Source organism: Clarias gariepinus, chromosome 19, assembly GCF_024256425.1.
Source record: "Clarias gariepinus isolate MV-2021 ecotype Netherlands chromosome 19, CGAR_prim_01v2, whole genome shotgun sequence".
Classification (NCBI taxonomy): Eukaryota; Metazoa; Chordata; class Actinopteri; order Siluriformes; family Clariidae; genus Clarias; species Clarias gariepinus.
Window position 1 is genome coordinate 14,147,680 of NC_071118.1, and position 17,672 is coordinate 14,165,351.

The 17,672-nt window shown below is 35.2% G+C and overlaps 1 protein-coding gene across 1 annotated transcript; it reads left to right on the top strand.

Annotated features, from left to right (window-relative positions):
• Positions 1–1,958: 1,958 nt before the first annotated feature.
• On the top strand, positions 1,959–16,822 carry amacr (alpha-methylacyl-CoA racemase). Its single transcript, XM_053477824.1, has 6 exons — positions 1,959–2,017; positions 3,351–3,621; positions 6,120–6,263; positions 6,609–6,769; positions 11,821–12,007; positions 13,845–16,822. Exons 2-6 carry the CDS (start codon positions 3,375–3,377, stop codon positions 14,252–14,254), a joined length of 1,149 nt encoding a protein of 382 aa, XP_053333799.1. The 5' UTR covers positions 1,959–2,017; positions 3,351–3,374; the 3' UTR covers positions 14,255–16,822.
• Positions 16,823–17,672: the final 850 nt, after the last annotated feature.

Sequence of the window (17,672 nt, forward strand, 5' to 3'; positions counted from 1 at the left end):
TCGTGTCTGTGGTGCCACCCGTACGTTAAACCTGTTTCATGTGTTAATTACAGTTTCAGAGACTTGAATGCCACACAGAACAGACATTTTGGATATCTTTGAGGCAAATATTTAAGTATTAAACCAAAATATACAAATTTCAGAATATAGTTGGTGTTACATCAGACTACTAAGAAATATATAGTACACTGCCGGAAAAAAAAAAAAAAAAGTCCCACACACTAATATTTTATTGGACCTCCTTTTGCTTTGATTATAGCCGTGGCATCATTTTAATAAGCTATGCAATGTCACGATGAATTTCAGTCCAGACCAACATAACTTTCTCATTACAATCTTATATTGATTATAGGAGAGTCTGAGCATTATCTAAAGCCTTTTCCAGCACATCTTAAAGAATCTCAATGGGGTTAGTGTCTGAACTCTGTGGTGGCCAGTCCATGTGTGAAAACGATGTTCCATGCTCTCTGAATCACTCTTTTACAATTTGAGTGAATTTGAGAAAATCCATCAAATGACAAATCTGGTCATCCAGGGTATTCAGGCTGTCAACTAGCTTCAGTTCTTTTGCACATATTACATTGCTGAACCTAGACCTGACCAACGTTACCTAATAGGCACTAGGCATGATGGGTGTATCACTTCATTATTCTTTCCCTGATGTGCATATCACCCTGGAACAGACTGATGTGGACTCATCAGATATTTTGTGTGTACATTTACATTTAGGCATTTGGCAGATACTCTAAAAATTAAAAAACAAGTTATCTCCTGTTATCATTGTTGCAGTCATTAATGGTCAGAAGTTAAAACAGCAAGTAAAAGTACTGTAGACAAAAACATCAGCAGCACATGAATAAGTTCCATAAATGTTAGATAAGCACCTCCTTACAAAAAACGTTATATCGTTTTTTCTGTTCAATTGATAAGCTCATTCTAAATAAATCAATTAGTAAACTTACTTTATTTTTTATTCCCCCCTTTAATCTAGAAAAAAAGAAAAGGTTTGTGATAACACATCTAAGAATGTAAATGTATTCTTATATTAAGCTACTAGCTGTAGTACCTGCCCTTAACAGGAAAAGAGTTTGTAAAAATAGTTAAAAGGTTAAAGCTAAAAATAAGATGAACAGCTTAAATGTAATCAGTTATATTATTATTTCACGTTAAAGTTCACATACATGTCTAACTGTCTTTCTGTTTTAGCCAAATGTATTATTAATACATTAATAATACTTATTAATCCCAGTAGAAAAATATTCACTTCAGCTTTTCTAATTAATATCTATTGGTGCAGGTGTTTGTTTACTTTGAGCAAGTAGCTTATTACTAGCTTATTTTAAAGTAGATTATTAAATCTGGCACATAACTGTTCATAACATCACTTTTACTCAACATTTTCATGTAAATTTTGATTAAACTTTAGGCAGATATCCAAGGACTGAAAAACAGTCATTAAATTCTGTCCAGTGTTCAATTCAAGACGTGGCCAAAGTTTGCCATATGCGCAGTACACTGTCAAGAACTGCACATAACTTAACCTCTACTCAACATTTTGATTTAATTTATGGTTCAGGTTTAAAATGAAGAAGGACAGACAGAGACATGTCTTCCAATGTACAAAAGGTAAAGATATCATTGAAAGAACGAGTTTTTCTCGTACGGACAAAACTTTTTTATTTATTATATAGATTAATCTGTGATTTATCATAGTTGTTATCTGTTTAATAATAATCAAAAAATTTTCCTGTAGGTTATATATTCCTAAAATTCTTACTAATATGTTGTCTTCTAAGCAGATTCACATCCTAATTATAATGCCAGGCTTTGTGACAAAACCGATTTTAGAAATTAAACAAGTTCATGAAAACATCGGAAGAGCTGAGACTAGCAAGCGAAACGCACGTGAAGACAGGGAACTACAAACCCCACAATTCAACGCTCTTCATGACGTCATTTCAGAGCGACCAACAAAATACACTTTGCCCTGTTCTGGTTTCTTGTCTGTATTTTTAAGGTAGGTCATTTACATTTTCTTTTACAGAATTTTGTAAATATATTCTGCGGTGTTTCTACCTGAGCTGAAAATGTGTTCTATGTAGAACGTAGTCGCTGTTTAAACAAATGAACTTTGAGTGAGTGTTAGGCTTAATGAACTATGACCTGAGGGAGTTTACTGTCAGTCAGTAAGTTACATACAGTCACATTTAACTTCTTACTCATATTGAGTCTTTTATTTCACTTAATTTATTTTCTTAGCAGATGTAAACAGAATATATATTAGTTAAGGTTATTTATGTGCACAAGTTTTAAGCTTGCATTTATTTGAAGTCACCTTATTCCTAATTTTGCTCTTTTTCTTAGTTTGAAGAGATGAAATAAGTTAAGTGTTTGACTATTCTATGGTTAATGTTTATATAATAAAGTGCTAATTTTATAAAACGTTACAAAAATTGTGAGTTGCTTAATATTGACTTTATGATTCAGGGACAAATGAGGTGGTTTTTTTTATTTATTTGTTTATTTATTGCACTGGTCAGTTTATATATTTTGTCACTCACTCATCATCTATACCGCTTTATCCTGTATGCAAGAAAACATGGGGCATGAGGTGGGGTACACCCTTGACGGGGTGCATGGAACACACACACACACACACACACACACACACACACACTTGTATCACTTTATTGTCTTCTCAGTTTAAAGGAACAAAACATAGCCTTGTTTTTCGCATTAGACCATTAAGTCGGACTGATTGTTTTTTCGCTCTCAGTATATTAAAACAAAACTGATTACAAAGCTTTAGAATTTTTTTTTATCTTATAAAAAAATATACTATAATATTGTAGAATAATGTATGCACATGTAGACTAATCATATGATATGAAAATAATTATGCAACTTTGGTGTATATTTTAATTTCTAAATATCTAATTAATAAATGATTAGATAAATTAAATTATTTATGTAATAAATTATTATTAGACTGTAGATTAATATATTAAAGGTGGGTAAAATATACATTTATTTACATATTAATAAATGTGTAAAACTATTTGTTTTTATAAAAAAAATAGTCTGTTCCTTAATGATATAACATTTTTATTTTGCTTATAAAGTACCTTTCATGAATCTTAGATGTCTTCCTATAATGTGTGTTGAATGCAATTTATATTTTCTCCATGGTTTAATATTTTTAGATTTAATTTAATAGAAAAACAAAAAAGAAGTTAGAAAAAAAAACTAACTTTATTCAGTTTATTTTTGTAAACACTTTATCTGTGGGTTTATTTATCAACTGTCGTGACTCTGGACCTCTCTTTAAAAGTGTGTATTGTTTTCCTTAGTGTGTTTATCAAAGAAGGCGAGAGATGGCATTAGCTGGAGTGCGTGTGATTGAGTTAGCTGGACTTGCCCCGGCACCCTTTTGTGGAATGATCCTGTCTGATTTTGGAGCTCGGGTGATCCGCGTTGATCGGACAAAGGTCACCATGGTGGTGGACTCGCAGGCAAGAGGCAAACAGTCTGTTGCTTTAAATCTGAAGAGTCCACAGGGTGTGGAAGTGCTGAAAAAACTGTGCCTTCAGTCAGACGTAGTTCTTGAACCCTTCCGAAAAGGTCAGTTGAAATAAAATGCACAGTATTTTCATACATACACTATATTGCCAAAAGTACTTGCTTGCCTGCCTTCACATGCATATGAACTTGAGTAACATTAAATTCATAATCCATAAGGTTTATTTTGATGGTGGCCCCGCCCCCTTTGCATCTATAGTAGCTTCAGCTCTTCTAGGAAGGCTTTCCATCACGTTTAGAAGTGTGTTTATGGGAATTTTTTACCATCCTTCCAGAAGCGCATTTGTGAGGTCAGACACTGTTGTTGGATGAGAAGCCCTGGCTCACAGTCTCCGCTCTAATTCATCCCAAAGGTGTTCTATCGAGGAGGTTAGGACTCGGGTCAAGTTCTTCCACACCAATCTTGCTCATCCATATCTTCATGGACCTTGCTTTTTGCACCGGTGCACAGTCATGTTAGAACTGGTGTGGGGTTGTTTTTCAGTCATTGCGCTCGGCCTCTTAGTTCCAGTTAAATGAACTACTAATACTTTAGCATACCAAGACATTTTGGACAATTTCATGCTCCCAACTTTGTGGAAACAGTTTGGGGATGACCCCTTCCTTTTCCAACATGACTTGCACGAAGCAAGATCCATAAAGACATGGATGAGTGGGTTTGTTTTTAATGTGATTAATGGTCTGGCACCTTCGTACTTGTGTAAGACAAAAAGCTTTTATCACCAAAGTAGAGCCTTACGTTCTGCAAACCAAAACTGCTAGTCAAGTCTCCTTGGTCAAGTTGCAAACAATGGGCTGATTGCTCCTTTGTAGTGGCTGGTCCTAAACTCTGGAACACCATTCCACCTGAGTTACGCAAAATTACGACCCTCACTTCGTTTAAAGCAAAACTAAAGACTCACCTATTTAGAATGGCTTTTAATATTTTATAATTTTATGTTTTTTCATTATTTTATCATTTTGTTTTATTTATTTATTTATAATTTATTATTATGAATATTATTATTATTATTATTATTATATTTTTCATTTATTTATTGATAACTATGTGTTTTATTTTGTTCCTGTATTTTTATTTCTATTTTTTGACATTTTATTGTCATTTTTAGTGCTGTAAAAGTAAGCACTTTGGGTCAACTTCGGTTGCTGTAAAGTGCTATATAAAAAAAAAATGTTGATTGATTGATAGATTGATTGATTAATAGAAAAACTTGACTGGTTCTGTCAAGTCCTGACTTAAACCTGATAGAACACCTTTGGGATAAAGTAGAGCAGAGACAAGACTGTTGCTTCTAGAAGAATGGTCAAAAATTCCCCTAAACACTCTTCTAAACCTTGTGAAAACCCTTCCCAGAAGAGTTGAAGCTGTTTTAGCTGCCAACATCATATTAAACCCTATGTGATTAAGAATTGGATGTTACTCAAGTTTATATGCATGTAAAGGCAGGCAAGTGAATACTTTTGGCAATATAGTGTAGATGATAAGTGTCTGATTATTAAAAGATTACTGACATGTTAAATATAAAGTAAATAAAGGTTTACATAATGCACATTAAAATGAAACATTCTGGAAAATAAACTGGAGGTCAATAAATGTTCAAAGTGCTGGTTAACTATTTGTCGAATATTGTTGACATGTTAGGAAAAAAAATACATTTCTGCCACAGTTGCCTAAAACAGCAGGTCTGACAGTGCTGGTCTAAAATGCTGTTATTTTATTTTTCTATAACAGCATGTTTTATTACTATTTATTTAACAAATGAGATTTATAATCCCACATTTCCACATAATGATATAGTCTTATACTGTACATGGATGTAATCTTGTAGTGATTGCAATTGGTAAAAAAAAAAAAATAATACAATGTGAAAATTATTTTTTTTAATTATAAGACTATAACCACAACACTTAATCAAAAGCATTTCCACTCACAAAGTGTGAGGAGAACTCCCAGGATTGAAACTAAACAGCTATGTGCTCATAAGAAAACCACTTGTTATTGAGACTAACCAGAAAAAAAGGTTTCAGGTTCCTGGGATAAAGATTGGACTTTGGAACAATGGAAATGGTCATGTGATCTGTTGAGTTTAGATTGACCCAATTCCAGATGGGCGTGTCAGGGTAAGAAGGGAAGGACATAAAGCGATGCACCCATCATTGCTTAGTGCTCACTGTACAAGACCCTGGAGGCAGTGTTATGATCTAGAGTTGCTTCGCTTTGTCAGGTCTTGGCTCAGCAACAGTATGTGGCAATAAATTGAGTCAACTGATGACCTGAATGTACTGAATGACCAGGTTATGACATCATGTTCCAGGGCTTAAATTATGAAACAGTGGTTCTGGGAGCAAGAGGATTAATTTTCACACTTGAACTGGTCACCACTATGTGCACTTCAATCAAAGCGTATATAAAGGCGATTAAATGATTAAATGAATATTAGTGTGTATTTTTTTTGCCAGACAGTCTATATATTTGTAACCTTTTTGTCACTTTCTTATCTGTGTGTGTTTTTTTTTTTTATCTCCATGCTGTGTTAAAGGGGTGATGGAGAAGTTAGGTTTGGGACCTGAAGATCTGCTGAAGGAAAATCCTCGCCTTATTTATGCTCGGCTTACAGGATATGGCCAGAGCGGCTCCTACGCCAAAGCTGCAGGACATGACATTAACTATGTGGCCATGTCTGGTCCGTACCTTCCCTTAACCTGCTGCTACTGTACACTAACATCACAGCTGTTTTTTTCTATTTATACTACAGCCCTGATGAATTCTGGATTTTGAACCTAATTTCTTGTTTTTTAATCATGTACATTCAAGCCATTGATTTAACAAAATTATATTAGGTGGTTGACAAAAGCCCCTTTGAATGCATCTCAATTCTTTAGTTTAAGTTATAGACACAGGCCAGCCATCATATATTTTAGGGCAGAGTTTTATGAAGATCTGTGGTAATCATTCCATGTTAGTTAATTAAAGTAGTTTTTACTTCATGGTCCTTTTAAATTTACCCTCTTATATCTGTCTGAAACAGGACTATTATCCATGTTGGGCCGCAGCTCAGAGAAACCCTATGCCCCGCTGAACCTGGTAGCTGACTTTGCAGGAGGAGGCCTGATGTGTGCTTTAGGGATCGTTCTGGCTTTGCTGGAGAGGAGCAAGTCTGGCCAGGGCCAAGTTATCGATGCCAGCATGGTGTGTCCTCTAAAACTCACACTACACATTTGTTGTACCAGTCAGAATTTAATCAGAGTAAAAAGTAAGCTAAATTTGCCAGTTAGAGAAACATATGATTCTGTACTCCCACTTCCTTATAACCGTTATATAAGTCCTGTAGACCTGCCCACATGTGGCTTCAGTAAAATGATTGACTGACTGGAAAATTGTATGAAAGCCAGAAGTCTAGTTGGCCGCGCAAGACTGACAGTAGCTTTGTCCACTTTGTTAGGGACAATTATACATTTGCACATTCACATAGTTATTTAATCAGCCATCATGTGTCAGCAGCACAATTCATCATGTGTGCACATAAAAAATTAGTAAGAAGAAAATGTGATTTTAAAGCGCGACATGGTTGTTGGTAGCAAACGGGTTGGATGGAGTATTTCAGAAATGCCCGATTAACTGTTGTGGAATTTCCACACATCAGTTTACCCATAATGGTGTGACCTTAACCCTGTTTGGATCAGCTACAAAATCTAATCAGATTGCCTGCTGGTTGCAATAATACAGTAGTTTATTTAACATTTCATATAATTCCTACAAAATATAACCACTTATATCAACAGGAATGTCATATAAACAACCTAAAAACATAAAATGTGTTGTCAGTGTTAACACAGATAGCTTAGTGTTATGGTAAAATAATGAACAGTAATAAGTAATTTAGCATTTAAGTTTGTAAAATCAACCAAAAGATTTTGTACTCACAATTAGCATTTTGATTAACTATTTAACAGAAAAAAGAGAAAAGTTAAAGCTTATAATAAATATTATATAAAATTACATGTATAATGTTTCAGAATTTTCAAACTTTAAAACTTTATTTGATGAATAAATTAAAATTAATAACAAAGTTTGAGCTATTGACAACTGCTGCATAATATTGTTTTAAATATTGATGGGGTTAAGTGTCTGAAGCACAGACTGCAGTGTGGTTTCAAAGTTGGAGCAACGATCAGGTGTAAAGATTAACAGAATTTGAACTGGAAATTGAAGCATAAAATATTCATGCCTGCAGATGAGTTTTTATCCACTCTGCTTCTGAACAAACATGGACATGCTCACGTCACACAGCTGCCCTAATAGCATGTTTACTGTGTTTTAATTCAATTTTATTCTATTTTATTTGTATAGTGCTTTTAACAATTGCAAAGCACCTTTACACAATCAAAAGAATTATTTAAGTTTGTATGGAATGTGAATGTGTATGAATCAAAATGGTCAGTTTGTCCCTGGTGAGCAAGCCGAGGGCGACAGTGGCAAGGAAAAACTCCCAGATATGGTAATAGGAAGAAACCGTTTAGACAGTGTATTAATATTTGTAGATAGAAGTCTTCTTCTAGCACTCAGGGAAAACAAGAGTTATACAATACTGTGCAAAAGTCTTTATCCACCCCTTGTTTATTTTTATTTTCTTTACAGTGATCCCCATTTTGTTAAATTTTTAATGTAAAATAGTTTTCCAGGCTTCTTGAAGCACTTTTTGGATCTCATTTTTGCCAAGTTTTGGCAGGTTTTTGTCTCTTATTTTCAGTCTAATTCCTGTTCCTGACCAGTTTCAGAGAACTTTTTATTTATTATTAATTAAGCCACACAGTGACCATGTATTATTTAAGCATGAAAAACAGATGCAGATGATCAGGCCGGTGATTAATATACTGATGCTGCTGAATGCTGAGTGGTTGGATCAGATGAGAGGGGAAATGAGGTCGCTGTTGAGGTTATTAAATAAACACCCACATTTTAAATTGTATTTTTAGGCACTTTTTAGCATATGGCAGTAAACTATTTGTTCCCATTTTTTAAATTTAACCCATGTAATTAAATTTAATTTAATGTGAAGAAATGGGGGTGGCTCATGACTTTTTCACAGTACTATACGTTATACAGTCTTTTAGAAAGATGTTCTAATGGAAGTATTCTGTTAAAAGGTTGGTTTGAGATGAGTATTGGCACAAAAACAGCTAAATGCATTTCAACCACAGCTACCAAACTAAAGAACTTAAGAAAAATAATTGTCATGTATAAAATCTGTGTCTCTCTACAACCCCCTGAATGCTGGAAAGGTAAAAATACATTGATATCCACATTTACTTTAACAGAGTTTTCTGTTTTGTGGGCCAATGAAACCAATTTGCTGCCAGTTTGACATCAATTTTGATGATTCTTTTTCATAATTGCATACATCTAAGTTCATCCATTGCACAGGCAAGACTCACAGGGAGCTGAAAATAAGACAGTGCTGCCTAAAATGTGAAAGACTACCTCCTAAGTGTTGTGTGTGTGTGCTAAAGTTTCTAAGCACGCAGCTCTGCAGCACACAGACTAGCTATTGCACAGACAAACATTAATTTTTCTTCTTTTTATAGGATGGTGCATTATATTAGTTAGTCTCAAGTTGTGTACTTTTTTTTTCAAAATATTTAGTAGGTTTTTAAAATTTTATGTACACACCTTTTAATTCATAACATGTTACTTAGTGTGTTACTTTTATTTATGGTGGTATATTAAATGCTGATGTTTGTGACAACCATCTTTCATAAGGTTAGTGACCCTTCATATTTTTTAATAAGAAAAAGGTGGTGCAAATTAATACCAAGTGCCCTAAAATATGTCTGTTAAGTAAAACATCAGCAGTACACTTGTGTACATGTGCTGTAAGATTTTTATTAAGCATGTAATCATAATCAATCTAACTCAATCAGCCATCGTGAGTAAATGCAGATTAGTTACGGTCTGCGCTTCAGTAAGCGAGGTCATCTAATTACATTTGTCCTTTAGAGGAAGAGAAGTGAGGAAAGAAAACAAGGAGGTGCAATTATGTGCAAGAAGCCCTCCATTTACAGTAGGATTAAGGTGTCGAGGGACGAATGAGCAGCTTAGGGAACTTATGGTTGTATTGTCATGCAAAATACTACCTAAATACCACAACATGTAACAGGAAATACACATAATCTTAATGCACATATAAACTGTGTAAACATTCAAACATTTCAATGTAAGTTACATATTTACTTTTACATACAAGATGTTAGTCTATTCATGTATCATTTTTGCAACATTTTATATGTTTAACATTCACAGACACTTTTAATTGGGACATAATTGCATGTTTGCATGTCAATATCATATTATATTTGAATTGTACTGTATATGACCATCATTCTCCACTGACCAAATCTGACCATGAAGGTAGCTTGTATAAAGCATAATAATGTACTTAAACATCAATAAATCTTTAGTGCAACATGGCTGCTTGCTAATTAGGTCTCTGACTGACAAGCAGAAATGAAATCTGTCATATAACCCTCTTAACTGTTTCCTTGCACCTGTAAGATCTAACACTGGTTTGGCAGTGGATAACACATGCTTCCTCATCACTGTTATTCAAGTTAAAGCAGCATGACTGCCAGATCACACTGTGTCTAATTAGATTAAAATTTTCTTTGTCCACTCACATAAGTGTGGAAATGTTCTTTTTATTCATATGTTCAGTTCAGCACCCCCTTCTGGGTTCCATTCTTTATAGACTAGCTAGTAAAAAAAAAAAAAAATATATATATTGTTAAAAAAAAATCATACAATGTGATTTCCGGATTTTTCTTTTTAGATCCTGTCTCTCACAGTGGAAATGCACCTATGCCGAAAATTCTAGACCCCTCATATTATTGACCTCACTATATATATATATATATATATATATATATATATATATATATATATATAATCTTAGAGATAACAATAATATGAGATAATTTGGACGATATAAGTGTGTAGATTGATATATCTGAGATAATTTGAGATATTGAGAAGAATTTGCTAATCTAACATTATTAATGTAATAAAATAATCTGAGATAACTGGGAAATAAGTTAAAATGGAATAAATTTAGATAGATTGGGGTAACTGATGTTGTCTTGCTTAATCCGAATTAATCTTACCAACATAGACTGTGATAACTGAGATAATTAGAGATAACTGTAAGATGGCACACTTATGGAAAGGATAGCGTATATCAGTACAATAGCTTTAAATTATTAAAAAAGGGTTAAGCATTATTTATTTTCCAACATAGTTCACCAGTATCTTACAGCTGCATGTTCACTAAGAAAAACCCGGACATGAGTTTAGGGAAAACGTTTATTAATTGGTTAATAATGGTGGAAAAGTAAAAAGAGGTTTTAGTTTTACTTATAATATATAAAGATGGAAGTCCAGCTTTACCCCTTTATTCACAAACACACTACTCCCTCCTGCACAGACCCCCACTGCCCTGGCACTCCCATTTGGATTTATCCCTAGTCTAAGCTCCTCCCTCTCTGGACCACCAAAGCCAAAGGAAACACCTCTTTCCCCTGTGAAAACCCGCATAGCATCTATTATAGAGCAAATATTGTTGTTCTTGCACCTGAAACAAATTGTGTTAATTGCTCCAGTGTGTAGGCGTTTTACTTTCAAGCCAAGAAAGTAATGAATTTCATTCTTGCTCTTTACAAGACTTCTTGTGCATGCCCTTTTATGAGTTTCATTAAATTTCTTAATCATGCCATTGTCTGAGGATTGTGAGAGCTGTATGTGAGATGTTTGAAAGTGGCATGGTTTTGAATGGCTTGCATAATCCACCAAGACTGACACAAAGGGAGTCCTAACTGCGGTCCGTTCCAATGACCCAAACAGGTCTATACCAATTTTTTAAAGGGTGCCCCGATCAATGGAAGAGAACACAATGGTGCTTTGGTTTTATCCTTGCTACTGCTCACTGAAACTTAGAACACTCATTAGTCAAAGCAACCGCAGGTGTACGCCACCCCCAATCATTCTTCCCAGCACTGACTGGCACTCACACCGCTGGCTGCACAACATGATAAATTATTTATTAAACAATATATTTATTTATTTAACAATATTTAATTATTTATTAATTTAAAAATATAGCAAAGATTAAGTTATGATAATGCATAGTCATAACTTCAAGAAGGCCAATTTCTTTGTGCCTTTTATCTTATTTATGCCTGTGTGTGCAGGTGGAGGGAGCAGCGTATGTGGGCTCCTTCATGTGGAAGTCTCGCAGCGTTGGTCTGTGGAATCGGCCTCGTGGGGAGAATTTGCTGGACAGTGGCGCTCCATTCTACGACACGTATCAGACCTCTGATGGGAAGTATATGGCTGTCGGGGCCATCGAACCTCAGTTCTATGATCAACTGATCCACGGTGAGTTCAGACACCTTTTTCTTCTCCTGGATGTTTAAAAATGTTTACTTAAAATGCAATGCAGCAATAGGAAAGCAAGGTTGTGCATGTGCTTCTGCAAGGCTGCATCCCACAATTAAGAAGAAATTGACTGATTGTTAATGTACTATAACACTTCAACACATTTATGAGATATACTGTGCAAAAGTCTGTGCAAAACACCCCTTATTTCATCATATTAAAATAAATTAAATTATCTAGATTAAATTACAGACATGGAATCTAAATTTTTTTGTAACATACTGCAGAATGCTTAAAGATACAGTATGATTTAAAAATTAATTGTTTATATAACAACCTTAACTGCAACCTTGTTTCCCCTCTCATCTGTTATAATCAGCATTCAGCATCACCAGTAGGGATGGGAATCACCAGTCACCAGCCAATACGATATTATATGTAAATACAGTAGTTTAGAGTGTATCCCCTGTAGGATTATAGAAAACGGTAATTAAATGCCTCCAAAATCTAAAAACTTAACTGGATAGTTAGTACTGTACATGGAAGGAGTGGCTGCGAGCGTTTGGGTACATGGGGCTTCTAACGCACACGATTTTCGACTAATTTGCACATGCTTTGTTTTGACACTGGTGCAAGCGTGTGTAATGAGTGGGTTTGAGACTTATTTTCTCACAGAGTTTGGAGAAAAAGACAGTTTGGAGGCTTTTAATGCAGCCCATTTTTGATCATGTAACACTATAAAAATGCTTTTCTTTTGCAGTACAGAATCAGATTATATCTGAGGCTTATCGGCCGATCACTGGTAATGGCCAATCAAACTGGAAACTAGCCAATTCTGGTCACTGCCCAACCGTTTTTGGAGTCAGTGTGGCAGAACGTAACTTGTTACACAAATGAATTGCAATTCGTAACTGACTCAAATTTTCTCTAATCACTAATCACCAGTGTACTAATCACTGGCTTGATCATCTGTCATCATCTGCACCTGTTTCTTACTGGTTCATGCCTTAAGTTAGATGGGTTTTATACGTGAATGATTCATAGGTCACTGTGTGGCGTAACAAACAAAAACATTCCTCTGAAACTGGTCAGGTACAGCAACTGGACTGGAAATGAGAGCCAGAAAAGTCCCTAAGGACGCTTGAAGAACATTTCCTCAAGACCACATTAAAATACCTTACAGTACCTTACCTGACCTTAACCCTTGGAGGATCCAGAATGTACTGGAAAAGAATTTAAGGAGTGCTTTTTGTGACTTGATTGACACACAATGACTCACAATGACATAAAGAAGTGGCTGTAATCAAAGCTAAAGGTGGTGCAACAAACTACTGGAGTGTGTGATATTAGTTTTTTGCCTGCGCAGTTTATATTGCTACTGCAGTCTCACATCATGACAGGCCATGCTTATAAGTTGACCAGTACATGCTGCTGTGAACATTATTTTGTGAAACTGTTATTTTTTTGGAGACAAGTGGATGTTTGGCCCTCTTAATCACCTCCTTCCATTCTCAAATAAACTAACTACAAATGTACATCAGTTTCCTGTAACTTCTTTAAATGAAGTGTTTTTGACTAAAAACTTTTCTTTATTACATTGCTTCCGTCTAATTAGTCATTATTTTAGTGCATTCTGTTATTCCAAAAATTCCATCATCCAAATCAATTTTTTCATTGTTTTACTTATAACTTAGCTATAAGTTTAATATACGTAACTAGCAGAAAAACAGAAGCTAGTAGCCTCCAGTTCAGCAATCTTTGCTCACTTGTATTTGTGGAAATTTTCATTTCCTCAAACATGTGACTGTCTGTCTTTGATACTTTGTCCTTGACACAGGCCTTGGATTGGATGCTGGCTCCCTCCCGTCCCAGATGAGCATTTCTGATTGGCCGGAGCTTAGACGGACATTCACTCGGGTGTTTGCACAGAAGACACAGGCGGAGTGGAGCAAGATCTTCGACGGGACAGATGCCTGCGTGACCCCAGTGCTGTCCCTGGATGAAGCTGGATCACATCCTCATAACCGAGAGAGGGGCTCGTTTATAACGGACACTCAGGGCGAAGTCAGTCCTCATCCAGCACCTGTCCTGTCTCGCACTCCGGCTCAGCCATGTCTCTCTCGTGATCCTTTAGTGGGTGAACACACTCGCTCTGTGTTGGGAGAGTATGGTTTTGATCCGGTACACATTGAGAAACTGCTGTCAGCAGGTGTGATAGAATGCAATGAATCCAAAGCACGTCTGTAGGATGAAGCAGCATTATCGGTGGTGAATCACTAATCTTACACAAACACACATGCACACACACATACATACACACTTTCACATAAAAAAACTGTCAACTTGTATACTTACTGCCTTAGGGAGAAATCTAATGTGTGAAGCGTGATTAAGCTGTTGATGCCGAGGCTTTTAACCAAGTGTGCAGAAAGAACCAGCGCTTTGCAGTGATTAATTTTCTTCACATCAAAGAATTTAAGACCTACCTGAAATCTGAAGTCTATGTAGTCATCCTCATTAAGACCTTATTTCACAGCTGAGAAATATGCTTCAGGTTGTTTCATAATAATCTCTATGCACAACATAGGTTAAATATCCCTCTAACACATTTACTTAAACCGCTACAATACCATAGATATAATGGCACACAAAGTCAGTTTCAAAATCTATTGTATAAACATTCAATCCATCATTAGTTAACAAAAATCTCAGACAGGGAGATGAAGAGCCTGAAAACATCACACCACCAGATGTCAGATGCATAAAATCTCTTCTGTTGAGGCACTGGGCCATTTTGGCAGTTTTTTTTTTCTGTTTGAATATGTATTTAAATAAATTCACTTTAAATGTCACTGCCACATAATTTGCTATAATTGATCTCCTAAAGGGCGACACGGTGGTGTAGTGGTTAGCACTGTCACCTTGCACCTCCAGGGTCCGGGTTCGATTCCCGTCTCTGTGTGCAGGGAGTTTGCATGTTTTCCCCGTGGCTGGGTTTCCACCAGGTACTCCGGTTTCCTCCCACAGTCCAAAAGATATGCAGGTTAGGCTAATTGGCGTTCCCAAATTGCTCATAGTGTGTGAGTGTTACTTTAATTTTATTAATTACATTTTTTTAAGCTTAAATATGGTATGAGGATATGATGCTCAAGTCTTTTTGATTTTCTGAATGGATATGGAGGACAAAAGGGATTTTCGTGTGTGTAACATGGTATTTAAAACCCTGGGAACAACAAAGTTGAGACACTTTCTTGTCCAAGGTGACAATTATATATGATATAGTAGACTATGCTTGAGTCTTTAGCCACACCACTTATTTCCTCATTCTGTAGTTTGTTTCCAAAGAGCCAGATGTTCTTGTATTTTTACATACAATCTATATAAAATCTAAATAAATCTATATAAATAAAAGAAAGGATTTTGTCTGTACATTGAAACTTGTCTGACTTGAAACCAGTCTCGGAAGATTGTCACAACAGAATGGAAAACTGGCTGGACAGAATTTAATTAACCTTTTTTTAGTACTTGGTTATCTTTCTGAAATGTAACCTGTACCATAAGTGAAATCAAAATGTTGAGTAAAAGTGATGTTATGAACAGTTATGTGGCAGATTTAATAACCTACTTTAAAATAACCTGTTAATTAGATACTTGTTTATAGTAAACAAACATCTGCACCAATAGATTTTAATTAGTAAAGCTAACCTAAATATTTTTACTTAAATTATGTAATATTTCCATCGCCGAAATAACAGTGCTTAAGTGGTGTGAGTGAATTTGAATGCGCTGGAGTCGTTTTAAGACAAAACTTTATCATGACTGTGCACCAGTGCACAAAGCAAGATCCATAAAACATGGATAAGGAAGATTGGTGTGGAACAACTTGACTTGAGAACTGACCTTAATCCGAAAAACCCAAATCACTCAAACACACCTTTGGGAGTAATTAGAGCGGAGACTGTAAGCCAGGCCTTCTCATCCAACATCTGTGTTTGATCTCACAAATGTGCTTTTGGTTAAAAATTCCCCAAAGACACTTCAAAACCTTGTGGAAAACCTTTAAAGGGTTGAAGCTGTTATACTATAGATACAAACGGATCATTTGCATGTGAAGGCAGGCAAGCGAACACTTTTGGTAACAGTCAGTAAATAAAATAATAAGTATTTTCAGCCCACGTATTATGCCTTTTCATAAAGGGTGCAAATAGTGAAATCAGTACATTCTGTTTTGCTGTCAATTCTTCAGTACTCACTGATTTCATAATATTTAATATAGGTAATGAGCTTACGGTAAAAATTATGATTGCGACTAAGCCACTGTATAAATATTCTTTTTCTGTAGTATTAAAAATTGCAGCAGTAGTTAATTAAATTTCCTTAAAATAATAACATGAAATAAAAAAATGCAATTAAATGCACCGACATGGTTTTAAATTGATTTATGTGTACTGTTATGCTCACAACTTTTTTTAAGTTGACTTGAGTGAGTAACATTTATATTGTCTAATATTTCTTTCATGATTGAAAATGCCTATTATTTTATGCAGTGACTTTTAAAACACAACATTACACAACTACATTGTGGTAATACATTGATTTTAAATGAAACATGAATGTGAGACTGATCCTCAGCAGTCAATTAAAGATTTATTATACACTATACTAGCCTTAAACATGCCTATTAAACTGACTGTATTACAGATTTTGTTGTTTGAGAAAATTGTACTGTATCTGATTAATTCTTGGAAGCCTGAGAGAACACTGCGTTCCTGAACATTATTATTATATTACATTGATTAAAAACTTTCAAACCTGCTTAGTCAGAAGCTGATTATATCAAAGTGCCTATTTGAATGCTTAATTATTTGTATAGGAAGATTTCTGTTTGTTTATTTTAGGATTATTGAAAGGAGTCTAAAAGATATTTTCTTCCATAGGAAGGTCTTCAGACTGAGGAGTTTTGGTTTTGTGAATTTTTGATAACATGACAACGCTGCATTTAAAAAAAAATTATAATAAAAACATATATATATATATATATATATATATATATATACAGTGGTGTGAAAAACTATTTGCCCCCTTCCTGATTTCTTATTCTTTTGCATGTTTGTCACACTTAAATGTTTCTGATCATCAAACACATTTAACTATTAGTCAAAGATAACACAAGTAAACACAAAATGCAGTTTTTAAATGATGGTTTTTATTATTTAGGAAGAAAAAAAATCCAAACCTACATGGCCCTGTGTGAAAAAGTAATTGCCCCCTGAACCTAATAACTGGTTGGGCCACCCCTAGCAGCAATAACTGCAATCAAGTGTTTGCGATAACTTGCAACGAGTCTTTTACAGAGCTCTGGAGGAATTTTGGCCCACTCATCTTTGCAGAATTGTTGTAATTCAGCTTTATTTGAGAGTTTTCTAGCATGAACCGCCTTTTTAAGGTCATGCCACAACATCTCAATAGGATTCAGGTCAGGACTTTGACTGGGCCACTCCAAAGTCTTCATTTTGTTTTTCTTCAGCCATTCAGAGGTGGATTTGCTGGTGTGTTTTGGGTCATTGTCCTGCTGCAGCACCCAAGATCGCTTCAGCTTGAGTTGACGAACAGATGGCCGGACATTCTCCTTCAGGATTTTTTGGTAGACAGTAGAATTCATGGT